Source organism: Lemur catta, chromosome 19 (genome assembly GCF_020740605.2).
Source record: "Lemur catta isolate mLemCat1 chromosome 19, mLemCat1.pri, whole genome shotgun sequence".
In the NCBI taxonomy this organism is placed as follows: Eukaryota; Metazoa; Chordata; class Mammalia; order Primates; family Lemuridae; genus Lemur; species Lemur catta.
Window position 1 is genome coordinate 17,131,004 of NC_059146.1, and position 27,620 is coordinate 17,158,623.

Here is a 27,620-nt window from a genome sequence, read left to right on the forward strand (position 1 = left end):
CTGGGCTTTTGCTGTGTGATTAACCAGTAACATCTGTTGGGTACCTGAAGTCATACAAAACTGGCTGTGTGATGTGGGCCAGCCCCGGAGGGCTTGGAGCACGAGGAAGGATATCTAATCACTGGGTGGAGCAGAGTGACACACCAGGAGCTCAGTCCGTGGGGAACTGACGTTCAAGGCGGGTAGCCCAGCTTCAGGGAACTGGTGAAAGATGCAGCAGCCTGGTTTCTGGGCAGTTCGATATCCAAGATCAGAGTAGGACCAGCAGCAAGAATGCCCAACTGCTAAGATAGTGAGCTTTGCCCTCAGGATCCCTGACTACCCCTCTGAGAAAAAGGTTGGTTCAACTTCGGGGCAGTGGGGAATCCAGAGGTTCCGTGGTTATGCGGGGCCTGTGACAGGGATTAGAGAGGCTGGGGGACCAGAAGCCTAACAGGCTGTGATCTTTCCAACGTCTGTAGTTGATCTCTTGACTTTGCGTCCTACTTCCTCTCCTCAGCCCGAGGCTGTGCTGCTGCTTCCTTGAGTTCTCGTCGTTTCCAGGCAGGCCAGGTCTGTTTCCTTTTGGCCTGTGGTTTTCCCCCTGATTCCAGGTCACAGCCACTGCCCTGGTGGCTCCCTGCCTCCCCACCGTGGCCAGGGCCCACAGGCCAGGGCCACCGTGAGTCTCGGGTGCTGTAAGTGCTGGCTCCCCGCGCCTCGCCGGGAGCTCCGAGCTGGGCACCTCTGTCACGCCGGCTGCTCTTGGTCTTTAGCTGCCGTGACACGCACCCCCAGCCTCTCTCTCCCCTTTTCTGCCCTTCCTTTTAGGGATCTCTGACAAGCTTGTCTCCCCACCCTCTCTGCTGTCAGTTCATTAATAATGAGTGACTGATGATAATAACATTTAGCATTTATTGAGTGCCTGCTGTGTGCCGGGCACATTAGCTCACTTTTACAAAAACCCTGCGAATAGGTTCTGTTATAATCTGCCTTTCATAGATGAGGAAACTCAGGGTAGTTATAAAACTTACCTAAAATCCAAAAGCTAAAAGCCGGTAGAATCTGGTTTAAAAACTAGAGTAGAATCCGGGTTTGTATTATCTCAGGGTTGATTCCTTCTAACCTCTCTACATCTCAAGAGATCTAAATTTTTCTCCCCTTTTCCTGGCCTGTCTAGTGTCGACTAGGAAGAAATTGAAGCAGAAAATATGATTTAAAGCCTTTACTTGAGCCAGAGAGGGACAGCTGCCCGGAAGTCTCAGACCCAAGTGACTTTGGATATGAGCTCGATTTGGCGTTTGTCACAAGCAAGTTTTTAAAGGCAAAAAGGGGGCACAGGGAGTGGGCTGAGACAAAGTTGTGTGTCAGGAATTCTCACTGGCTTACAGGAATAACTTTCAGTAGTGCTGGGCTACATTGTTTAGCTACAGGGTATGGGTTATAGTAACCGGTTGCGGCATTATTAGGTTAATTTATAGCTACTTGTGGCAATTGCAAGCAGTGTCCAGAGATGAACACATAGCTCAAAGGAGGAGGTAGGATGCGATTGCTCTCTCATTTTATAATGTAAAAGGAGTTGCATTCCTCAGATAAAAGTTCTTTTCTCACTAGCAACCCAGGGATTAGTCCACCTGACTAACTCCTTCAATTCAATAAATATTTGTTGACTGGCTATAAAAAATCTTGTGCACCTATTTCCCTTGCTTCACACAAGACCATTTTCCTGTCCCCGCAATCTCTCTTCAGGGAGTTGAAATAGATCTATTTTTTGGAAATCATCTGTTTTGAGACGCTCTTCAGTGTCTCTCTTATACATCTTAAAAGTTATTTCAGATTAAAATGAGCCTCTTTGATTAATCTCTTCACTTTTTAGATGAGCAAAGGTTAAGGAAGGGCAAGAACCCAAGTCTCCTGACACTTGGTCTAGTATTAGTATTATTCTGATGTGCTTAAAGCATGAAATTTTATGGGCTTCAGGGGAATTATTTTTCATTTATATTATAAAAGTTAATGTATTTTTTCCCAGAAAAGGGATAGGTGGGTTTTTAGCCACAAGACCAAGTACAATGAGTTGGAATAACTTACACCTATTATCTCTACCATATCAAAGTAATTCCTGGGCCCATAAAAGTGTTTCTAAACTGCATAAAATTCTCGTACAGTCTTACAGTTCAAGAGTTTTCAGCATGAAATGCCTAATAGATCACCTCACTCTTTTGCCAAAAATAAAGCACAGCAACTCTCTCTTGACTCTGACCTTCTAGAGTAGTGCAGTCTTCCCTACCAAATTCATGCTTCCGTATGACAGGCGGAAGGACACCCACGTTTTCCCTTCGGCTTTGTCAGTTCTTTGTGTTGTAAGGGAAGGATGTTTAAAAGTTGACGTCATTGACTTGCAAAATGAGAAACTATTCTGTAGAGCACCTTGTTCCCTAGACTGCATAGCTCAGAGCAGTGGCCATTGGGGGAGCTGCTAATCGTTGTGTAATTCTTCCAAGAAATTAAAATAATATTCATAGTATCATTTTTCCAGCGTCAGGATGTGACAGAAGACTTCAAAAGTCCCAGAAAGCTTTTTACCATATATTCACACAAAGTCCCTTGGGAAGTGGGATGGAATTGGTGCTCGTGTTTTTATATATGGAGAGGTAGAGGCCCGACTTTCTGTTAATAAAGAAGAAAATGTTAACATGTAGGATCTAGGTGAAGTTTATGTGGGAATTCTTTATACTAATTTTGCAACTTTTCTGTGTAAGTCTGAAATTATGTCACATAAGAAGTAAAACTTTTAATAAATTAAGCAAAGAATATCAGTGAGTATTCAGAGAAGCAGTAAAATCTTCTTTCCAGTATTTACTTGGTTGCTTTTCAATCTCTGAGGATGCAGCAGTCTCTGCTTCCAAATCCACAAGTCGCATCAGCTGGGAATGCCGCTAATGTTGAGGGCGTCCCCTCTCCCGTGTCTCCCCAGGCGCAGTGACCCTGCAGGCCGCCCCCACTCGTGGCACACGACCAAACCTGGGGAGAACCAACCCGATGCCAGCATGATGCAGATATCTCAGGGCACGATTGGCCCTCCTTGGCACCAAAGCTATCATTCCAGGTAAGTGGCTGTAGCTGAGATTGGGAGTTCCTTTCTAATGTCATGTTCCCAGAAAAGAAAGCTTTCTCCTCTGTTTTCAGAACAGTTTCTCACACTCACCCCAAATATTAAATCTCTACCCACTACTTTCCTCATCCTCTTAAAATGCCCAATGTACATACGAGTCATCTTCATGTCTGGGGCCAGATCAACTTGAAGGCAGAATTATCTGGAGCACTGGGGGCCAGTTGAGATATTTCTGGGGCCCACCAATTCTCAGCCAGACATTTCTCCGTGACGCATTGGACACTGTGTTATTAATAGAAAGGCTGACATTCCCCTTCCTTTACTAGTTACATGTCCTTTCTACTTTAGTCAAAATGGTATCTTTTTCATCTGAAGGATTTCATTCATGTATTTAAACTGCCCACCTGGTTTTCCTCACTGTGGGATGGTAATTTATCCAGCTTAGCGCCAACAACACAACAACTAGCATCCTGAGGACTGCTTGGTGCATACTCTATCTTGCATAACCTTTCATATGCTTCTTTACAACAGATACAGTATTATTAACCCCGTTGTGTAGAACGAGAAATTGAAGCTTGGAAAGATTAATTTGTCCAAGCTCAAACAACTGATTGGTACCCAAGTCAGGACCAATCCAAGCCAGGTTTCAAAGCTGTTGCATGTAACCACCAGGTTATACTTCCTTTGCTTCCCTAGTCACTGTTGTAGCTGTCAAGGTTTGGTCAGGAGGAAGCAGAGCCACCATGAGTGTTGTGGGAGAAGGGATTTCTTACAGCAGTCAGACCTCACAAAATTGAGAAGACGCGGAGAGAAGGGAGCCAGCCCGGACCACCCAGACATATTCAAGAGAGAACTAAGGCAGGATTCCTCTACACTTAAAGGCTTGGAACCCATGCAAACTGAATCTATCCACGGATCCCAGGGAGTCAGACTCCATAGCTTATCACTTTTGGGAAATGCTTGGATAAGGTTAATGGTAGGAAGATGGGAAGGTCAAGAGAATGAGTTTCACTTAGCCCTTACCAACAAATGTTGGTGTGTGAGTGCATGTGTGTGTCGGGGGGAGGGCAGGGAGGCAGGCAGCTTCTGGAAGGATTACTTAACTAACAGATGGCGGCTGTGCCTTGGCAAGGCCAGGACTGGATCAGAGCCCTCAATGCTCATGTCTGGTCAAGTCAAGGCCAAATGTTAGACCTCTCACTGGTGGACTGTGGACAAACCTCTCAGCATGTCTGGGTAGGCTTCAGGCCATAGGAAGAGACAGTTTCCTGGTTACCGTCCTTGTTACAGATAGTCCTCTTCCTTGCCCACGTCCCTCGCAGTCACCCTGAAAGAATTTGTGCTCACCCTCTGAGCCTTCTGTTCTCTGGAGCAGGTTTGCTAGCAGAGCCCCCTCAGCCCCTCAGCCTGCCTCAGTGAAGGCAGACTGCTTTTGCTTTCCAGACAGGGAGGTGTTGAAGGCCTTTAGAAGGTGAGATGTGGGGAATCCACCAGTTTGAAGGAAGAATGGCACCGTGGTAAGGTACTTGGGCTGTTAAGTCAGACCTAGGTTTAAATCTCCACTTTACCACCTACCTCATGAACTTGAGCAAATCATTTCAGTTCTTTGATTTTGGCTTCCTTTTCTGTAAAATGAAATTAATAGTACCTACTACAGGATTAAATGAAATAATATCTGTGTAGTTTCTGGTACATAGTAGCACTCAATAAATGACAACAAATGATAATAATCAGGCTGAAGGCTTAGGGACACCGTGAAACCTAGTAATGAACTTGAAGGTTAGTGGCATAAACCAGCACACACTTATAAAGGCAGGTGTGTATTAACCAAGTGCCCCTCAACAGTGGGATCCTCTGAAGCCTCCTAACCCTCTTATGAAGCCCTAAATCTGAAGTCATACTGTGACCTAAAATACATGTTGGGCCGACAGCAGGAGTAAGACTACTGCATCAGTGCTTAGAATACCTGCTTGCAGTAACCGTGGTGAGCCCGGCAGGCCCAGGGGAATGGTGCAGTCGGCACCAGAAGTATGGGATTCTGAAGGCTGCACGGCCCCGTCTCCCACCTCCTCCCCACCCCTGCCCCCAGAGGAGTTTAGGCAGGTGGATCTGCCCTTGTGCTGTATCTTCCACTCTGTTCCTCTGATCCCGGCTTCAGAATAGTTCCTCCTGAAACAAAGACTGTTGGTACAGAAGCACCATGTGGGGACAAAAGGAGGAAGAAAATCTCAGTTTACCCAAAATGCTACAGATATGTGTAGCATCTGCCCCAGCACAAATCAACCTGTGATCTGTCCATTCCATCCCTCAGGTGTGCGGCCCTGGCAGAGGGCTTCACCTTGACTCTGAGGTCTGATCTTGGCAGCTGCAGAGGGAGAAGTGCTCCTGGTGTGTTTCTGAAGCACACGGTGGCATCTAGGGGTCTACTGTGCCAAATCGGCTGGCTGGTATCCCTCTGCCAGACTTAGTTTAGTTCCAGAAACCAATCTCAGTCCTAAATGTACAGAGCTGTTTCTCATTAAGAAGCAGGAGTATGAGGGAGAGGGAGGGCAGTGAGGGACAGGAGTGAGGTGAGAGGGAGACAGAAGTAGAGAGAGAGACTGAAGACAAGGAAATTTAACCGTCTGCAAGCTGGGTTGGATGTGGAATTTCCCTGACATTGTATTTCAGCTGCTTCCGGTCAGACCCTTGTCATGGTCTTTTTGCTGCACTGCAGAAATCTCACACAATGGTTCTGAAGTATTGACCTACTTTAGAAGAGACCTTACAAGAGACCTTGAAGTCATGTAGTCTAGTCCCCTGATAAGAGGCTAAAATAATAGTATCAAAATACTAAAGTACCAGTACTTAGTGATTCATTCATTCAACAAACGTGCGAGTATGTCTCAGATGACATCTGGGTATTGGGAGTACAGTGGGGAACAAGACATAAAAGGCCCCCACCCTATAATACTTGTTTCCCACAGTGTGTTCCACAGAATAATCATCCATTAAATACTCTTTGGAAAAAATTTCGAGGGTCAAGTAAGTTTAGAAAACATTGCTTAGTTTATTTCCCTTTGAGAACAGCACATGAACAACAGAAGTCTTGCAGTAAATGAAATTAACTTATTTAGCTCAGTATTTTCCAAACATACTTAATCATCTCAGGAATTAATGTTCTGTGAGTACACCGTAGGAAATATTTTCATACGCTTGTTTTGTATTCTTTACTATGTTTTAAGTATTTAAAAATACTTTTAAACACACAAAATAGAGTAAAACTGTTAACAGACATTTTATATTTGCTTCAGTTCTTTAAACATAGATACAATTGAAGTCTCATATAACCAAAGGGGTCTGATGTAATGTCAGGTAATGGTAAGTGCTACAAAGATAAAGCAGAGTGACAGGGACTAGGAAAAGAAGAGATGCTCTTGAGTTTAGTTCCAGGAAGTCATCTTTGAAGCAGAGATTTGAATAAAGAAGGGAGTGAGCCAGGTGAAGAGCATTCCAGGGGTGGAGGCAGCAAGTATCAAGGCCCTGAGGTAGGAACTTATTTCACAGACCTGAGTCACAGTAAGGAGGCCATCTTGCTGGAGTGTGGTGAGCAGGAAGGAGAGCAATAGAAAATGAGGTTGAGAGGTAGCCAGGCTGTGGTAAGAACCTTGACCCGCTCTAGAGGCCTTCCTCTTGATAGGAAGGCTGCCTTTGTGTGGGTTGAGACTGTTTTTCTGAGTTGTTCTTACCCATCCTTAACAGCGCCATCTTGAGCCTACGCAACATAGCGAGACCCCATCTCTACAAAAAATAGAAAAATGAGCCACATGTGGTGGTGCGTGCCTGTAACCCCAGCTACTCGGGAGGCTGAGGCAGGAGGATCGCTTGGGAGCCCAGGAGTTTAAGGTTGCAGTGACCTGTGATCATGCCACTGCCCTCATGCCCAGCAACAAAGCAAGACCCTATCTCAAAAAAAAAAAAAAAAGTGCCATCGTGGAAGCAGGAATGGCAGAGGTGGTAATCAAAAGGAATAGTTCCAGACGGAGGTAGAAGAACTTGCTCCTGGAGGGTGATATCACAGCCAATGTTCCTCAGCAGGCAGCTTGGGAACGGGAATTCTGAAGGGACCGAGCCGTCCCCGGGTAGGAGGAGAACACCTGACAAAGGCCTCATATCATGCTTTCCCTTGAGTTTTGCTACAGGAGGTAACCCACCATATCCTTGCATCGGTCTGGCTAGAGATATGTTAGCCATGACATATTCCCTACTCAGAAGTGTTTCAGTTAATCATCAGTTTGTGTGTGTGTATGTATGTCCTAGTTTAGGTTTGAATTATCCTCTTAGTGAAAGACTGCTAAAATTCTCAGCAGTTGAGAGGAGGATTAAGTAGTGTTTACTACCTGCGTAGAATTAATTGGTAAGTGAAACAGCCCATGTGGGATCTACTGCGTCCATTTCTCTGGAAGTATTAGCCCTGAAAAAGCAGCACAGTGGGTCACATGGGATTATCCTCAGCTAGTCTGTCTGGTACTTTCTTAACTCAACCCCTTTATTTAGAGGAAAAAAATGTGACCTATGCCATGCCATTGAGTGCCAGGTCTGGTTTCTCTGATGAGGCTGGCTTGGGAGCTCTTCCCTTCCTTTCTCCCTTGAATTACCTGTCCCTCATAAAGTAGGAGGCTCTATTCAATAAGTGGACTTTCTCTGATAGAGAAAAATTATATTCTTGAGGTGAGTTGCTGAAAATGTAGTTGTCTTTTCCTCAAATCCCAGCACAAGTTTTGACGCAGAGTATAGTCCTTGGAGTCTCTTGGCATTCTCTGTAGATGCTGCAGCTGTAACGCATTACCACGTACTTGACCAATGAGACACTCATTTCCTTACGTGAGTCTGGAAACGTGACAGTAGCTCCATGAATTTTAATAGTGCTTAAAAGCCTATTCATTTAAAAATGGAAAATCTTAGGCAAGAACTCTCAGTGATTTACCATTCTTTAGAGAACAGGGAATCACAAACGTTTGCAATATCAAGATTGCTGTTTGACTTTTGAACCGCTTATTCCTTCCAGTATAGTCCCCCCGCCGACATATATATGTAGAAACACTTCGTTTTTTAGAGCAGTTTTAGGTTTACAGAAAAATTGAACAGAAGGTCCAGAGACTTCCCATCTGTGTCCCCCAATATGCACAGCTTCCCCATTATGAACATCCCCCACCAGAGGGTACATTTGTGACAACTGATGAATCAGCATTGACACATCATAATCACCCAAAGTCCGTAGTTTACATCAGGGTTCACTGTTGTGCCTTCTGTGGGTTTGGACAAATTTACAATGATGTGTGTCCACCATTATAGTATCATACACGGTAGTTTCACTGCCCTAAAAATCCTCTGTGCTCCACCTATTCATCTCTCCCTCCCCGTAAGCCCTAGCCACCACTGATCTTTCTATTCTATTGTCTCCATAGTTTTCTTTTCCAGAGTGTCATATAGTTGGAATCATACAGTATGTAGCCTTTTTAGATTTGCTTCTTTCACTTAGTAATGTGCATCTAAGTTTCTTCCATGTCTTTTCATGGCTTGATAGTTCATTTCTTTTTATTGCCGAATAATATGCCATTGTCTAGATATACCACAGTTTATTTATTCACCTACTGCAGGACATCTTGGTTGCCCTCATGTTTTGACAATGATGAATAAAGCTGCTATAAACACCTATGTGCAGGTTTTTGTGTAGACATAAGTTTTTAGCTCCTCTGGGTAAATACCAAGGGGTGTGATCACTGGATCATATAGTAAGAGTATGTTTGGTTTTGTAAGAAACTGCCAAACTGTCTTTTTAAAGTGGCTGTACCATTTTGCATCACCACCTGCAATAAATGAGAGTTCCTGTTGCTCCACATCCTCGCCAGCACTTGGTGTTGTCTGTGTTCTGCATGTTGGCCATTCTGATAGGTGTGTAGTGGTAGCTTGTTTTTCTTTGTAATTGACTAATGACTTATGACGATCTTTTCATGTGCTTATTTGCTGTCTGTGTATCTTCTTTAGTGAGGTGTCTGTTAATGTATTTGGCTTATTTTGTTGAGTTTTAAGAGTTCTTTTTTGAAGTATATTTTGAGTTTATAATTAAAGCTAATTTTAAGTAATTTTGCTTTGAGGAAAATTTCTGGGGTATGCATTGCCAGGGTTGAGAAAGTCTTCCCCCTTTTCTACCCAGGCTCTGAAAACTACCTGGAGGAGCTTATAAATGAGAGGGTCTTACCCTCCTAAATGTACAAGGAGGCTTTGCTTGGGCTTTGGGAAGTTGTCCATAGGTGATGGAATCCTCCTGGCACCCAAGAGCCACCCATGATTAAGACTCCTTATAAAGCTTCCTTCTCCCTCCCTCTTTCCAGTTTCTCTCTCTCTATTCCACTCATTCAGTTTTGTGTTTAGCTCTCTCACCACAAACAAACAGTCTCCAGTACAGTTGAGATTCCAGGAAGATTGCCAGGGTGCAGCCTTCAATTCCATAAAAAGGAAAGAGAGATAAACGAAAAACATATACATATGCACACACACAGTCTCCCTCACCCGTTCATGTGCCTATTCTCTTACTAAGCTTTTCTCTTCCCACAAACATCCCCAACAGACACAGAATCTCAGTCTCAATCACTCTTCCTCCTCTTCTGGTCTTCTTTCCTCCCTCACCTCTCTCATTTCTTGGCACATGCAGAATGTCATTTCTAGCGTGTAGCAAATCACATCAACGTGCTGCCTGTGCCCAAACGCCCCATGGCTTCCTCTGTCCTCCCTGTTCCTCTTCTTGCAAGCCTGTGATTAATTAGAGGCACATAGGTTAGAGTGTTGGGCAGTTACTCTAGTGATGACCTGCAGGGAGGCTGAGCAAGGCCCAAATATGGCTCTTTTTACCCACTCTTCCAGAAACCAAACATCTTGCACAAGAGCATGTTTATAAGCTGGGTCCTGTGCCTGTATGCCTGCCAAACAATACTAGCTCAGTGGTGCTGACTGCTGTCTCCCTTCCTTCCAGCTCCTCTACAAGTGACCTCTCCAGTTACGGCCATGCTTATCTGAGGCGGAGCCCTGACCAGTGCAGCTCCCAGGGCAGCATGGAGAGCCTAGAGCCCAGCGGGGCCTACCCACCCTGCCATCTTCTGTCCCCTGCCAAGTCCACCAGCAGCATCGACCAGCTCAGCCACTTCCATAACAAGAGAGACTCTGCTTACAGCTCTTTCTCCACCAGCTCTAGCATCCTAGAGTATCCGCCCCCTGGCATCTCTGGCCGGGAACATTCGGGCTCCATGGACGCTATTTCTGCTCGAGGTGGCCTGCTAGAAGGGATGAGGCAGGCAGACATCCGCTATGTCAAGACAGTCTACGACACCAGGAGAGGAGTCTCGGCGGAGTATGAGGTGAACTCTTCAGCCCTGCTTCTTCCAGGCAGGGAGGCCCAAGCATCAGCAGGTGGGCAGGGCTACGATAAATGGTATAATGTTCCTCGGGGCAAGGGAGTGCCACCGCCATCCTGGAGCCAGCAGTGCCCCAGTTCCCTGGAGACTGCCACTGACAACCTGCCTCCTAAAGTGGGTGCACCCTTGCCTCCAGCTCGGAGTGACAGTTACGCAGCCTTTCGGCACCGCGAGCGGCCCAGCTCCTGGTCTAGCCTTGATCAGAAACGCTTCTGCCGGCCTCAGGGAAACTCTTCAGGCTCCCTGAAATCTCCGTTCATGGAGGAACAGCTGCATACCGTACCAGAGAGCAGTCCCGAGAGCAGCCCCCCGGTGAAGCCCAAGCATAATTATACCCACAAGGCCCAACCTGGCCAACCTCTGCTGCCGACTGGCATCTACCCTGTACCTTCCCTGGAGCCACACTTTGCCCAGGTGCCTCAGCCTTCCGTGAGTAGTAACGGGACGGTCTATCCTGCCCTGGCCAAGGAGAGTGGATATATAGCCCCCCAGGGAGCTTGCAACAAGATGGCTGCCTTCGATGAGAATGGGAACCAAAATGGACCTAGCAGGCCTGGGTTTGCCTTCTGCCAGCCTCTAGAACATGACTTACTGTCCCCAGTGGAGAGGAAACCAGGAACTCCAGCCAAGTGTGTCCCCTCCAAAGTTCATTTTTCTTCAGTGCCTGAAAATGAGGAGGCTACCTCCCTGAAGAGACATCTCACACCTCCCCAAGGCAACAGCCCACATCCTGGTGAGAGAAAGAGCACCCACAGCAACAAACCATGTCCTAATCACCACTGCCTCAAATCCCCTCAGGCTCAGGCCTGGCAAATGGGTGAAGACAGGAGATCTTCCAGGCTCTCAGAGCCCTGCGAGGATGATTTCCAGGCAGACCACAATGCCAACCTCCCACGGAGGCTAGAGAGAGAAGGCCTAGGCCAGAGCCTGTCAAGCTACTTTGGCAAGACCAAGTCAGCCTTTTCATCTCTCCAGAACATTCCCGAGAGTCTGAGGCGGCAGAGCAGCCTGGAGCTAGGAGGGGGAGCCCAGGAAGGTTACACTGGGGGCAGGCCCACCTGTGCAGTCAACACCAAGTCTGGGGACCCTGGAAGGAAAGCCGTTCCTGAGCACAGGAGCCATCTGGACCGGCTGGTTTCCTACCCAGCCCCGGAGGAGAGAGCCAGTGCCTCAGCCTCTTTCCACAGTTTAGACCCAAGGTATGGAGAACCGTCCACCCCCCCAGCACACCAGCAATCATCCAGTCTGGGCTGGAGGGGCCTCAGCTCAGGCAGCGCCCCGGCTCTGCAGGGCTTTCAGAACAGGAAGCCGCACTGCTCGGTGCTGGAGAAGGTTTCCAAGATCGAGCAGCGAGAGCAAGGGAGCCAGAGACCCCCGAGTGTGGGCAGCTCCAGTTACAGCCAGAACTATAGGCCCAACAGGACAGCCCCAACTTCCAAAATTTCTGGGAATGATTTGGAGGAGACAAAAGCCAATATCCGTTTCTCCGAGTCAGCTGAACCCCTAGACAATGGGGAGCAGCACTTCAAAAATGGGGAGCCAAACTTGGAAGAGGTTTCCTGGCAGCCGTGCGGCCAGCAGCGGAGGAGGGCTGCGGACGGCGGCCTCGGCGCCCCGCTCCGAGGCAGTGAGCCCCGAAGGCCAGACACTCGCCTCCTGCGCAGCCAGAGCACCTTTCAGCTCTTCAGCCAGGCCGGGGAGGAGGCCGCGTGGCCTGACGACAGGCCTGGCACGCCTGAGTCGCCCGTGCAGGATGCCCCCTTCAGCCGCGCCTACCGGAACAGCATCAAGGACGCGCAGTCCCGCGTCTTGGGGGCCACCTCCTTTCGACGCCGAGACCTGGAGCTGGGGGCGCCCGCGGCGTCAAGGCCCTGGCGGCCTCGGCCCTCCTCGGCCCACGTGGGGCTGCGGAGCCCGGAGGCACCGGCCGCGGCCTCCCCGCACACGCCGCGGGAGCGGCACAGCGTGAGCCCGGCTGCGGGCGGCCTGGCCAGGCCCGTGGCGTCCGCCTCCCGGCGAGGGGCACGCCGGCGCCTGACCCCCGAGCAGAAGAAGCGCTCCTACTCGGAGCCCGAGAAGATGAACGAGGTGGGCGTCTCGGAGGAGGCCGAGCCGGCGCCCCCGGGCCCTCAGAGGAAGGGGCCGAGCCTCCCGGAGGAGAGCGCCGCGGCCGACCGGCGCCGCGGCCTGGAGCGCGAGGGCAGGGCCTGCGCGGCGCTCGGCCTGTCGGGGCCCGAGCTGAGGCAGTTCCAGCAGAGCGCGCTGGCCGCCTACGTCCACCGCAAGACCGGCAAGCGCCCGGCCTCCGCGGCCGGCTGCGGCCTCCGGGAGCCCGGGCTGCGAGAGCGCGCGCAGAGCGCCTTCCTGCAGCCCGGCCCCGCGACGCCCGGACGCCCCGGCCTCGCCGCAGCCTCCAGCCTGAGCTCGCTGCGGGAGCCGAGCCTGCAGCCCCGCAGGGACGCCGCCCCCCTGCCCGCCGCGGCCACCGAAACCCGGCGGGCTCCCCGGGATCGCAGCAGCTCTTTCGCAGGAGGCCGCCTCGGGGAACGACGACGCTGGGACCCGCAAGCCCCGAGGGAGCTGCTCGCTGGAGCTAATGGGCCAAGAGGCTCCCAGAGGGTGGAGGGGACCCCTGGGGAGCCGTCCTCCTGGGGGGCTGCGGCCAGGAGGGCCGGGAAGTCCATGTCAGCCGAGGACCTGTTGGAGCGCTCGGACGTCCTGGCGGTCCCTGTCCACGTGAGGTCCAGGTCATCTCCCACCGCAGACAAGAAGCGCCAGGTATGTGCAAGCGGCAGGTCCGGGCCTAGGCCTGTCTCTTCGGCCCTGGAAGCTTTAGTGGGTCTCCCCTATCTCCCCCCACCCCCGGTCAGATTTCCTTGCAAAGGCGGAAAAGTAGCATTTGTTTTCAGGAGTTGATTTCTTTCTCGGTGACCCTACTGAGATTATATATAATCCATATTGTTATATAGGTATCTTATATGACTTTACATATACATATTTTTAACCCAATTTAAGGAAGTCAGCTACCTCTCAATGCAAGAATGCAAGGTTAGAAAATTTATGGATTACCTTTTTTGTTTTTTGGTTTTTTTTTTTCATGGAATAGAGACTGTGTCTGAGTATTTTAAAGATTTTAGTTTTGCATCCTCTCTGTTTCTATTGGACTTTGCATCTACAAAATAACTAGAATGAATGACATTGGTGGTCATTGGTTATTGAGTTCCTGGCCCTTAGCTAAGTATGCTTTACATTTATTATTTCATTTAATCCCCACAATAACCCTATGTAGTAGAATTTATTATAATCAAATCAAACCTGTGTCTCTCTGACTCCCATCTGAGCTCTTTCTGGACACTATCCTAGTGAGGTAGGAAAATCAGAGACTTTCAGAATCTCACATAAAAGGATTTTCTAATACAGGTACCAAACTATGCAAAGATTATGAAGTGCTTTTCATGGGAAATTTCAAGCAGAGCTAGAAATAGAAGCTGAGCATTCTGCTAGGAGTCTGTTAATTTCCCTAACAAATTCTTAGCCTGTCCTCAAGCTCCACTTCCACTGGAGATCAGTGGCCTGCCTCATGGTTCCCTTCTCACCTGAGAAGACCTTAGGAATTCACATCTGTTTTAGCACAGGGGAGAAAGAACACCCCTCCATTGCCCCTTCTCAGATTCTGCCATCTTCCTGTCCAAGGAAGTCAGCCATTCAGCAAGCATTTGTAGCACATATGTTGTATGAAAAACACTGCATTACAGGATTAAAAGGAAGAAAGCATGGTTCATCCCTTTCTGGGGTTCACAATTAAGCAAAGAACATGAATTTATATATAACTAGCATGACTAGTGAATGTTTTGGGGGATGGTGATATGTAACGTGCTATAGGAGGTGAGTGATCTTGAGGGTGAGCTTCTCTTGAAGGAAATGGGATTTGGGCCAGGCTGTAAAGCAAGGACCAGATGACAGGGGATTGGGGTGGGTGTGGGAGGAGGCGTTGATCAGAGGAAACCAGTTCAGACATAGATTAAGCAGCTACTGGCTGAGAAGTTTGCTGCATTGTCTTTGAAACACAGACACAGCCTTCTGAGAGAAAACACTGCACCCTCCCAGATGTTTTCTGTTTAGAATTGTCCAGCAATGTTTTCTCCCTGGTATAAACACACGCACACACACACACACACAATCTAGAGGCATTTCTCCATAAGGCTTCAGTAGCCATTTCCCTCCCTTCGGAATAAAGAACAGAGCTAATTCCTAATCCTTCTCCTACCACTAAAACTCATTTAAAATCCATATATGTAATGCACAATTTCAGCTAGCTTGATGGACTTCAGTAGCTTACCACATAGCAATCTGATTTCTTCATTTCTCTCCCTGTATTCTAAAGAAAATAGAAATGCTTAGGTGAGGCCGAGCGTGGTGGCTCACGCCTGTAATCCTAGCACTCTGGGAGGCCGAGGTGGGTGGATCGCTCCAGGTCAGGAGTTCGAGACCAGCCTGAGCAGGAGCAAGACCCCGTCTCTACTAAAAAGAGAAACAAAATTATCTGGCCAACTAAAAATATATATAGAAAAAATCAGCCGGACATGGTGGCGCATGCCTGTAGTCCCAGCTACTCGGGAGGCTGAGGCAGTAGGATCGCCTTAGGCCCAGGAGTTTGAGGTTGCTGTGAGCTAGGCTGATGCCACAGCACTCACTCTAGCTGGGGCAACAGAGCGAGACTCTGTCTCAAAAAAAAAAAAAAAAAAAAGAAATGCTTAGGTGAAAACCAAATCATCTATTTTATTCTGTATTAGATGTTGTTACTTTGTCTTAGGGAATTGGTTGGATGGCTATGAATGTTATTTTGCCTTTCCCAAATATTTTTCAAGCCTGTTTAATTGGGAAATAGAGCTAAAACATTAGTGTTGTAAAGAAGTGAAGCAATTCTTTCAAATCCCAATTACTTTATATTATTTGGAAAACATTTTAGGAAAACAACTGAATACAGAATAGTACTTAGGCACGCTTTTCATAAAAGGAATGCCACATTTAAATATTATTTAATTGGGGGAATATGAAGCCAAAGGGGGAAATATTTCAAAATGAAATACTTCTTTTGTGTTGCTTTGGTCCGACAGATTCTGAAAATAGGCCATCATCCCCTATACTGTCAGTGTGCTTGAGCTTCCTTCCCCGCCCAGCCACCAGACCTTATCTGACTAGAGAAGTGGCCCACGGCAAGGTCTTGCATCCTCTTGTCATCTACCTTATTTGTAGTTAAAACTAGTTAAAAACAAAGTTAATCTCATCACATAACAATAACAATAGGTTATTATTTCCAAACATTATATTCTCTTTTTTCTTATTTGAATAAATTCCAGGAACTCTATCATTAAGCTTTTGCGAAGGTTTATTAATAAAGAAGTTTTTCTCATCCTTGCTTTAGAAAATTCCAAGAAGTTAAGTAACATCATGGAGACTGTCTGCCTGAGTTAAAACCAAAATGTGGAGTCTGTTTCTGCTCCTGGCTTAGTTGTTGACATTTCCAACAAATGTTTCTTGCTTCTGCCATTCACATGCTGAGAAAGCAGGATTTTACAGGTTTTTTTTTTTATAAGGAGTTAGCTCCTTTTCAAAATTCCATTAGTGAGGACACTTTTCTGCTTCTAAAAACAGGGTCATTATGGAAATCAGTTCCTCTGTGTATGACAGCTGATCCTTCTCTGGCCTGACATGATGACTGCAGAGGGCGGCCATTTCGAACCACTTGTAGCCTGAGACCTGCTCAGATATTTGGCAGGACAGAGCCTCTCCTTAGCCAGCCTGAGATCCTCTCTGAAACATGCAGCCTCCCATTTTTTCTCCTTTAATTCATTTTCATTGCAGAACAAATACATATTAGTGATGGAGCTTAAGTGCACATCAGACTCTTGCCCGTTTCCACTTACTTGCTGTGAGACCTTAAAAAACATAACCTTTTAAAAGCAGGTGGGTCTTGCAGAGCTGTGGAAAAATATCCAAACATTTCTGCCTTAGAGACAGAAATTTACACCTGTTCATTGCATAAATCTAAACTATAGCAGAGCCTATAAGAAACCCTTTGGAGAAATAAGATTCCTGATAGTGATTTTTTTTTTTTTCCAGATGCTAAGTTAGAGGCTTCTCTGGTTTCCACTGTATTTTAAGGGACTTTCATTTTGCAATGGTGTGACAAACATTATTGATGAGGAAATTGCTCAATGCACAGAACCACGATATTGGATATAGGCTTAATTCTGTGGGATGCAGTTTGTAAATCCTTTTTAGCACCTCTCCACAAGCAACTCATTCAAGCTTAGGTGAAAGTAACAGAATCGATGTTCTACAAAATGTGAAGTTACAAACAGCTAATCATAATCGAATTTTTATTATGGGCCAGTCATTATACTGAGTGTTTTATACATATAAAATCAGTCCTCACATCTATGCAATGAGGTAGATACTACTATTATGTCCATGTTACAGAAGAGGGATATGAAGTACAGAGAGGGTATGAAATTTGCCCAAGCCAATAGGGAATGATGTTTTGACCCCATACTGTCTGGCTCCAGAGTCTTTAAGTCACTATGCCATGCTCTCTCCTTGAATAAAAAGAGGCTGGGGTGGGGAGAGGGAGGCAAAAGTTAAACATCTTATATCTGAAAATACCAGCCAATAAACTGATTTCATTTATCAATTACTCTTTTAGTCATGCCACATAACAGTCAAAGATGGACCACATATATAATGTTGGTCCCATAAGATTAGAATACCCTATTTTTACTATACTCTTTCTATGTTTAGACACACAAATACTTACCATTGTGTTATAATTGCTTACAGTATTCAGTACAGTAGTAACGTGCTGTACAAATTTGTAGCCTAGGAGCAATAGGCTGTATCACATAGCCTAGGTGTGCAGTAGGCTATAGCATCTAGGTCTGTGTAAGTGCACTCCGTGATTTTCACACAAGGATAAAATCACCCCTAAAGAACAACACAACAACAGATTTCATAGAATGCATCCCTGCTAAGCGACACATGGCTGTATTTACATTTGAATCACATAAGATTTTTTATAGAATTTCTAATTTTAGTAGATACTTGAAACTAATATTCTAAAGTTAGATGCATATTGTTGTCTTCATATTTCATCAGTCACAGAGATATTAGGATATCTAACTTGAACCCAAAATAAGAGTGAGGATTGGGATTCAATAGGTTTTTAGGTTTAAGGTATTAACTATGCTAAAACTGGTGTTTTAAGTTGGTTTTGAGATAATTAACAAAAGCAAATAAGACATTTAAAAAGTTAGCATAATTCTATGCCTAGTATTTCTCCCATAGCCACTGTTTTTCCTATATTGCCATAAGTACTTTAACTTTTTACCAGTGTATAGAAAGTCTTTGACAGTTGGATATATGCCCATATTAAAGCAAGAAAATACAACAGGAATTTATCTTCCTTGGGCTTCCAGGTTGGAAAGTTATTTTCCTTCTGTCCAAATGGAATTTTGATTGACAGGAGATTTAGAGAATTCTCTCAGTAGTTTATTACTGGATCTAATTTCCTTTATTTTATTCACACACACATAAATATCAATTTAAGCTTGACATTTCTGGGGCTAAATCATGTGAATATTAGAAGTTAGATTCATTCTCAAACTGAAATGCAAAGGATGTAATAGAATGTGAAGTATATTTATACTTGACTGTGTTAGGAGCTCAAACAGGGCATAGGCTTTTCTAATTAATTATTGGCAAAGTGGCACATTCATGTCAACAGAGGGAAAGGTAGTGGAGAAAGACTTTAAAAGAACCCATAAGGTTTCGTGGAGAACAGGAATTCCCATTCCCTACAGTGATATTTGTGTAAATCAGAACACATGGAACTCATTTTTCTCTAGCCATTCAAGTCTGATTGCATCCAGCCCAGCTACCATTCAGCTTATTAAGATTCCATGGAAAGATCTTAGGCTTTGAAGAGATCAGGGCTTTAATTTTACCTTCTCCGCTTACTTAACTGTGGACAAGACATGTAACCTCACTAAGCTGCAGTTACATAACCCCCCCCTCATTGTTACAAAGATTAAATTACAAAAGAAATGTCAAATGCCTAATGTTCCAGGCACATAATTTGTGGGTTGCAAGGTGTCTGGCACACAGTGAATACCAATAAGGGGCAGCTGCAGTTATTCATTATGTCCAGGTGTTTGTTTCTTCTGCCTGCGACCACCTTTCACTCTCTCTGTTGCTTATTAGCACGTCTACCACTGATGGGCCAAAACATATAAAAAATGAGGGAATGAAAGTTGCCCTTTGGACAGGGTAAATGGTGAAGTAAATTACTGAAACTAAGTTTAGGGATTACATATGGATTTAATTCTTGTTTTCTACTTATATTATCATAAATAACTGAGAGTTGAATATATTATCATCAGTAGCAACATCATCATTTTCCTCATGGACGTGATCACATGGGCCAGATTATACCATCAAAAACTGACCTATAAGCCAGGGTCGGTGGCACATGCCTGTAGTCTACTACTTGGGAAACTGAGGTCAAGGATCACTTAAGGCCAGTCAGACTGGGCAACATAGTGAGAGACTCCTTCCCCATTAAAAAAAGAAAGAAAATTTTTAGACGTTGTGTTAAACAAAAAAACTGACCTATGACCCTTTCAGGACACCAGTATTTACCCATATTGAAACAAAATGAAAGACTACTAATGAAAAGTCCCCAGAGTTATTACCACATGTGGGTGAAATTTTTCCCAGAGAGAATTTATTGCAACCTGATTACAAACCAGATTCATATTTTATCTAATTAGAACATTTGAGAAATTCAATCAACTATCCTTCTCCTGTCATCTCCCGTATTTCCCTATTGCTATTTCAAAAGCTTGGCCCATTGAATTCACTGTTGTTATCATATTTCAAGTATAGCATCGGTTTTGAACTCTGAAGATAACTGTCATGAGACTTAGGAAACATCCTTGTTAGGGGAGGCAGCTGATAAGACAGACTGAAGTTCAAATTCTGACTCTGCCACTTTCCTTTTTGACCTTGGGCCTATCTCCTTATCCACTCAGTGGGGTTACGTAAGATTGCCACCATGGTGCCTGACAATAGTAGGTCGCCAGTAAATAAGTGTTGCTTCTCCCTTTAACCTCCACCCCCTTGGTAAATTTAAACACCTGTTTGTTGGTAACAATGCTGTGCCTTTCTTGTGTTTCAAGGATGTGCTTTTTGGGGAAGACAATGGCTTTGGTCTTATGAAGGATCCATGTTATTTGGCTGGCCCTGGATCTAGGTATGTATGTGTATTTACGATGTCCTCTGCCTATAAATGCTGCTAGAGTTAAGTTACTTCTGTTCCTTTCTATAAGAAATCAAAATGTTATGTTGCGATGTTGTATATTGTCATGTGCCTTTTTGATTGGCGTAGGCCATGGAGAGCTTTTTTTTTTATTTATTTGTACATGACTTTTCTCTAAGAATGATACTTGTTCAAAATAGGTTTTGAATGTGTGCTATTGAGTAAATGGTTGAGTTCTAACAAGTTTGACATCAGAATGATTACTAGAGATGCTCTTCTCAGCATGTCCTGTGGCTTTCACCCGGAGCCCCTCTGCGTGGCTGATCTCTTCCAGTTCTGTGTGCAGAGGATCAAGTCTGGTGACTGAAGTGCTAGGGCATTTCATCGACAGCGTCACAAAGCAAGACAAACTCACAGGAAGCATCTGAGTTGAAAAATAAAGTTCAAAATCATAATTTTATGTACATAGGAATAGAAAGTAGCAGGAAAGTCATTTAAAAATTTGCTATGAAAATATATCTCCTAAGTGGAAAATGTAATGGACAAACATGGGGGTTAATGAGTAGAAATTTCCAAACAAAGTTATCCTTGAACCACATTCCGTGTATGTCCATTTTAATGCCACATCATATGGTAGAGCTATCTACCATAATCTGTTATGACTAATGATAATATACTTAAGCCCTCCCTACTACTTTCCATGCTTTTTCAAGCCAGTTCCTTAATTTTTCTTATATTTCATTCAATCATTGTTTCTCTTTCTACATTCACCTTCTTAGTAACTCAATCTAATACTGTCACAGAGAAGCAGCCAGCATGGTCAGGAAGTGGATATTAAGTTACCTACTTTACAGCCAAGAGTAGCCTTCCATGGTTATGTGCTCTTGCTCCTGTAGCTGTGGTAAAAGGGAAGAAAGTATTCAAGGTGAGGCTGAGGACTTTGGTTAGTTTGGGTGCGTTAATTAAAAGCTAGAGACAAGGGAAAACTAACAGTGAACTAGAGCACCACTAAGAGACAATTGTTCTCAAGTTAGAGGTGGGACTAAACCACAAAAAAATCAAGTAACCCTGTTGATACATGGGCAAAGGACTTGAATAGACGTTTCTCTAAAGATGGTAGACAAATGGCCAACAAGCATATGAAAAGATGGTCAACATCACTAGTCATCAGAGAAAAGCAAATCAAAACCACAATCAAATGTCACTTCATACCCCTTAGGATGGCTACTATAAAAAAAAAAAAAAACCCAAAACCCAGAAAATAACAGTGTTGACAAGGATGTAGTAAACTTGGAACCCTTGTGCACTATTAGTGGGAATGTAAAATGGTGCAACTGTATGGAAAACAGCATGGAGGTTCCTCAAAATCTTAAAAACAGAACTACCATGTGATCCAGCAATGCCACTTCTGAGACTGTATCCAAAAGAGTCGAAAGCAGGGCCTTGAAGAGATATTTGCACACCAATGTTTATAGCAGCACTGACTAGCCAACAGGTAGAAACAACCCAGATGTCCATTGACAGATGAATGGATAAACAAATGTATATACATACATTCAGCCTTAAAAAGGAAGAAAACTGTCACGTGCTACAATAAGACATTATGCCAAGTGAGATAAGCAAGTCACAAGAAGACATATCCTCTAGGATTCCACTTACATGAGGTACTTAGAGTACTCAGATTCACAGAGAGAAATGGTGACTACCACGGGGTGAGAGGAAGGGGAAAGCAGGAGCTGTTTATGGGTACGGAGTTTCAGATTTGCAAGGTGTAAAGTTCTGGAGATCTGTTTCACAGCAGTGTGAACATACTTAACACTACCGAAATGTACAATTAAAAATGGTTAAGATAAAATTTTATGTTGCGTTTTTTTTTTTTTTTTACAAGGTGAGACTAATTGCTCTCAAAATCCATTTTTGAATATTAGGATTCCTGGATACTTATCAGCAGACTATGTGAGCTTCTCACACCCTATTATAAAAAGGACTTGAACAAAATCTTTTTCTTATCCTAAACTTTGTTACTGAAAAACACAAAACAATCACCATGGAGAAGCATTCTCAATCAAATGAAGCATTCAGCTCAAATACGATCTTCAAGAAATATACAACTTTAGTATGGTTCACATAAACTAAGATCAAACATAAACTAAAAACATCATATCAAAGTTTATTGGGCTGGATCTTTAAAGGATACGTGTTATTTTACTGTACGTTTTAGTGATGTTGTCCCCTTTTTTTAAAAGCCTCAAGAGACAAGTATAATAATAAAGGCATCCAAATCAATCATTAAAACATCAGATTCCAGTTGGCTCCAGCTCCAGTTAGAGGATGCTGAGTTTAAAAGTAGTTCGTGCCCTGCTTGTAGCTCTGACTTGAGCGGTGCAAATGCAACAGATGTAACCCAAATGTTTGTACCCCCATAAAAATTTTGAAAAAAAAAAAAAAAAGTAGTTCATGCCCTACAGTCTGAAGAGCAGCCGAGCAGAAGAAACATCGTTTGTTCAACAGACATTTACTGAGAGGGTCCTGCTAGGTGCGGGGGACATGAGAATGAATAAGGCAAGTGAGGAGCACCCCCAGAGAACCTTCTGCCTCTGGGTCTCTGATATCCCCACGGGGGGAAGCCTCCCAGAAGCGCACAGGTCTGGAGATGTTCTGGACGAGAAACGGTGTCTAAATGATGGGAGGGAGAGGCCGAACCAGAGAGAGAGAGATGGGCCCTTTGTTCAATGCTCTGCGTCTGTAATAAAGGAAAAACAAAGGCGCGAGAAGAGCTGATTTGGTTCTTTGCCGTATGCTGCCCTGTGCTTGCCTGGCACTCAGGTGGTTTTGTGGCAGGCCCTGCATGTTGCTCTGACATGGGACTGAGTCACAGCTCCCGCAGAGGAGTCGGATCTGTGAAATGAAAACTGCCATCTGCTCTCCAGATTCCCTCCCGTGGCCAGGCAGGGGTTTGCTGGCGATGGTTCCATCCTCACGTTAACTCTTGCAGGGCAGGCAGCGCCGCAGACTGTTTTCTCTGGCAGGTTCTCCTCTTTTTCCTTCAGAACCAATGACCAAAGTATTGCGAATTGTTGGGTATTTCCGTGGCGCATAGAGGACGTTGTTTAAATAGCCGTGTACCGTGTTTGCTTATTATTGCCAAGCTCTTTCTCCAGTTAACTGCTTATTAGCTCCTTAGGCGAGACTCTCCCCTCCTTTTTATTTTTCAACTCATGAAATGAAAACACTGGGAGACTAAGAGAAGGTTGTAAATAAAACCTTCAAATTCAGCAGCCCGTGCAGATGCTTTCCAAACAGACCTCCCCGTGGGATCACGCTGGGAGAGAACGAGGCAGTTCTTTTTCCCCAGAGCCAGGAGCTATTTCCCTGAAGTTGCCCTAAAAGGGGCTGGAGAAATGGACTGTTGTTTCCTTTTACATCCTGACGCCTGTCCTCAGAAGCTGCCTTGTGTGCCTGGTGTGTGCGGGAGGTGGGACAGTGCCAGATGGGTAGGAAGAGGAAATGCCTGTGACCCCAGGCATTGCATGTGACATTTTCCTGTAGGAGCTATGCCCGTCTAGTGCTTTAACTTGGTTCTTCTATGAGCAGCCGGGGAAAACGGTGTGCAGCCTTGGCAGGTGGGGAGGAGGGTCCTTCTTCCCCTTAAATGCTTTTCTCATCTGTGTATGAACCTTGGGCTCACTGCCTGCCCTTCTTCAGAGCTGTAACCCTCGTGTCTGTCCTGCTGCAGGTCACTCAGTTGTTCAGAGAGAGGCAGAGAAGAGATGCCGTTGCTCCCACACCATCCTACCCCACGCTGGGGTGGATCCTCAGTTCCTAATGAATGTTCTGGAACCCTGGACCATCAGAGGCAAGCCAGCAGGACGCCCTGCTCCAGGCCGCTGCCGGCAGGAATGCAGGGGCATCTCGCAGACTCCAGGGCTGTGCCACTGACGCCACTTGGCTCCCTTCTGCCTTCACCTGCTCCCACCAGCTACTCTTCACAGGCCACCACGGATCAAGCCGGGAGGGACGGTCAGGCGGGGCGACAGCCTCCTGCAGGGACCCACAGAAGCAATGGTCACACCCTGACCCAGCCCCCCAGTGCAGGAGACTGTGAGGTCAGCGGCCCCGAGCGTGGGACAGAAGAGGGAGGGAGCAAGAGGCTCTGGCTGCCTCAGCGGCCACCCCCTCCTCCCCAGGTGACGTGGGCCCACGATGTCAGAGAGGACAGCCTTCCCGAGGAATCCTCGTCACCCGAGTTTGCAAATCTGAAGCACCGTAGAAAGCAGCAGAGACCTCCAAGTGCATGCAGGACTTCTGACCCAGACACACCTCTTGGGGCCCCAAGCACTCCAGGGAGGATCTCCCTGCGAATATCTGAGTCGGTCCTGCCGGACTCCCCACCACCTCGGGAGGACTACGATGACGAAGTGTTTGTGAAGGACTTGCACCCCACAGCCACCTCCAGCCCCACGTTTGAAGCTCTTCCGCCACCTCCACCTCCTCCACTGAGCCAAGAAAGCCCGGTGGGTGGCTGGGATGGCTTTCCTCCACCCCCTGCCCTGGCTCTGCGTGAGGCGCAGCTGGACCTTGAGGGCCAGGAGGCACAGCTTGCGGGGTGAGTGAGCGGCTCCAGCCACAGCCCCTATCCGAGGGGAAGGGGCTCCCCTCACTAGCAGGACGTTGGCTGTTCCAGGTGGCCCGGGTCTTGCTTCTGTTGGCCCCAGAGAGCCCTGGTACGGAGATGTTTATACAAGCTGAGCTCATGAAACTGCTCGTTTGTTTGTTTGTTTGCCTGGGGAGGTTGTTATACTAGTGCTGAGTGGGTACCAAGGAGTAGGGTAGCGATCATGAAAGCCAGAACCAAGGGGCACGTTTCACTTCTCTGGACACAATTGGTTCAAGGGGTCCAAATAAATCCCTCTTCCTTGTTCAAGTTCTGAATCAGTTAAGAAAAAAGGCAAAAGAGGAAGGCATATAGAAGACAAAAATATCACTTCTATTATGGATAGAGCTGATATCAAAGACTATGGCTTTTATCTGAACCTAAGTATCAGGTCTCCTGATAGTGAACCCCAAATTAAACGGGTTTACGTACCTAGTCACAGGCCACGCTGGACACAGACACACAGCCTCAAGGCAGCCTCACTCTCGGAGGTTGGGCTGTGAATGGTCAGCTTCTCTTTCCAAAGTCCCTCCATGTTCGCAGGGCGGAATAAAGAGTAGACTAAAGGTCAGGAATGTTTAGGGGAAACCTCTTCTGGGAAGCCAGAAGAATGAGGAAGAAGCCTTTCCCAACACATAGCCCCCAGGACAAGTGATCTCACACAACACCAAAACACGTTGTCTGATACCACCTTTAGAGTGGCTTTCTCTAAACACCGAAAGAGTGACTGACTACCACTAGCCTCTGTTCACCTAGACCTTTCAGAAAACTCTGGGATTTAACAGCAGTCTTCACCAAAACTGAGTCCCTATGGTTCCATCTTCCTTAGGAGATGACAACCTCCCTGGGACCAGCTCCTGGGCTCAGGGGAAGGCTGAGCTGTAGAATGCTGCAGTTTAGAGGGGATACTAACCTCAGAAATGACTGCCTCGCCCTTTGGGAAGCTTCTCCCTCAGTCTTCCGCCACCCTCTCTCATTGTCACCCTTCTCTTGACTCTCTTCTTACCACTTTCTCTGTGTTTTTGTGTCCCTAGCAGCCCCAGCAAATTTTCCAAGGTGACAATTGCAAGGGAAAGGCACATGCCTGCAGCCCATTTGGAAGGGAGTCAGATACTGGCTTCCAGACCCCAGTCTTCTGTCAAGGGTTCAGAGGCCAGCGAGTCCAACCCACCCTCCGTCATGGGTGTTCAACCTCAACTTGCCGGGTCCCTTGGCAAGCAGCCAAGCCCAGGGCAGCCAGCTTCCGTCCGAACTCAAAACCTCAGCTATGATCCAGTTGGTGGAACTCAGGGTTTCGAAAAGAACGTCAGTTCTGATCCTCAGAAGAGTTCAGAAGATATCAGAACGGAGGCTCTGGCCAAGGAAATTGTCCACCAGGACAAATCTCTGGCAGACATTTTGGATCCAGACTCCAGAATGAAGACGACTATGGACCTCATGGAAGGTTTGTTTCCCCGAGATAGTAACTTGCTGAGGGAAAACAGCGTGAAGAAGAAGGCCGTGCCAAGAACTGTCAGCTTCCCAGGCTGTGAGGGCAAGAGGTGAGTCCCTGGTCATGTCCCCAAAGAGCCTTACAGTTTAGCTCCGTCCATGGGGTGATGACCAGGCTCGGCTGGTAGTTCCTTAAAGGATGACTATGGGAAAGATGGAGAGTGGTTTTTATTTTCTTTTTCATATTCAATGAAAACTATGTGGATTGACAGACTGGGACTGAGCAGTCAGTGGCTTCCAGACTAAATAAAAACAGAACGTTTCATCCTAATTTGGGCTTGCATTTTAGAAATTTCCAACTGATCCCACCTAAATTACTCACAGGAACACCACGTTTTATGTTGGTGGAGGAGAGAGAGGAAAGAGCTATGCACTATTTACAAGCTATTTGTTATGCTGTCAGAACTCTAATTCATCATGGTGCCCATCCCCTTTTTCAGATTTGGGAAACAGACAAATTGAGGTGAAGTGACTTATCCAGGGTCATGTGTTTGTCAAACACTGAGCACCGGCAGTGTATGAGGCAATCCACCAGGTGCCACAGGGGCCCCAGAGATGAGCTGCTTTGGGTGTGCCAGTCAGTTTACGTGGGTGGTTGTACCGTGCTCATTACATCCTCTGACCACTTGCTGTAGAAAGACCAAAGTGGTTTAGTGGTTTTCCTTAGAAAAGCATTTCCTAGCATTACCATCGAGGATATATGTTCTTAGTCCATTTAGAAGTGAAATGCCCCCGGGCGCAGTTTCTCCCGCCTGTAATCCCAGCACTCTGGGAGGCCAAGGCGGGAGGATCACTTGAGTCAGTTATTCTAGACCTGCCTGGGCAAGAGTGAGATCCCATCTCTACTAAAAATAGAAAAATTAGCCGGGTGTGTTTATACACGCCTGTAGTCCCAGTTCTTTGGGAGGCGGAGGCAGGAGGATCACTTGAACCCAGGAGTTTGAGGTTCCAGTGAGATACGATGATGCCACTGCACTCTAGCCAGGGGGACAGAGGGAGACTCCATCTCAAAAAAAAAAAAAAAGCACACCGGTCACATAGCTTTTGCAGCAAAGACCTTCCTGAGGACTTCAAAAGGGGGGCATGTGCCATCTTCTGGTGAAAATAAGCATTGTCCTGCTGTATGTGAGACTGTCAACCAATAGCCATTGTAAGGGTGAGATGCCCAACAAGCCTATTTGTAATGCAATGGATGTATCTGAAAACTAAAACAAAACAACATATATCAGACCTTTTTCATATTTTTTAATTTGCTGGATTAAATGTAGTTATGTTATTTAGAGGGATAGTCATCAAGCAGGAAATTGGAAACAATTTTTTGTCGTTCTTTATTCCATAGTAAAATGAGGGGCTAAATATTAAATAGTATCGCATGATCAAAAAGTTAATTCCTCTCCAAGAGAATCAACTTACTCCCAGAGAGTCATTTATTCAGTGGGCAGCATCTGAACTATAGTCTGAAATGCAACGTGATTACAGTAAAACAGAGAACATTAGATACCAGGTTTCTTAATTCGTAGTTTTTTTTCTGGTCTTGAAAACCCCCTGTGGTATAATCAATGAGTAGATTTTACATCCTGTGTTCACTGTGGACCAGCAAACTCTAGGTTTCCCAGG

The 27,620-nt window shown here is 45.9% G+C and overlaps 1 protein-coding gene across 1 annotated transcript in view; it reads left to right on the forward strand.

The window, feature by feature from the left end:
• Nucleotides 1-27,620, forward strand: part of SHROOM3 (shroom family member 3) — a 55,170-nt gene that overhangs the window by 11,607 nt on the left and 15,943 nt on the right. Inside the window, exons 2-6 of the mRNA XM_045532863.1 lie at nucleotides 2,954-3,085; nucleotides 10,104-13,320; nucleotides 19,779-19,852; nucleotides 23,595-24,464; nucleotides 25,550-26,053. Coding sequence (XP_045388819.1) covers nucleotides 3,027-3,085; nucleotides 10,104-13,320; nucleotides 19,779-19,852; nucleotides 23,595-24,464; nucleotides 25,550-26,053 — 4,724 coding nt within the window. The 5' untranslated portion in view covers nucleotides 2,954-3,026. The remainder of the gene's footprint in view (nucleotides 1-2,953; nucleotides 3,086-10,103; nucleotides 13,321-19,778; nucleotides 19,853-23,594; nucleotides 24,465-25,549; nucleotides 26,054-27,620) is intronic.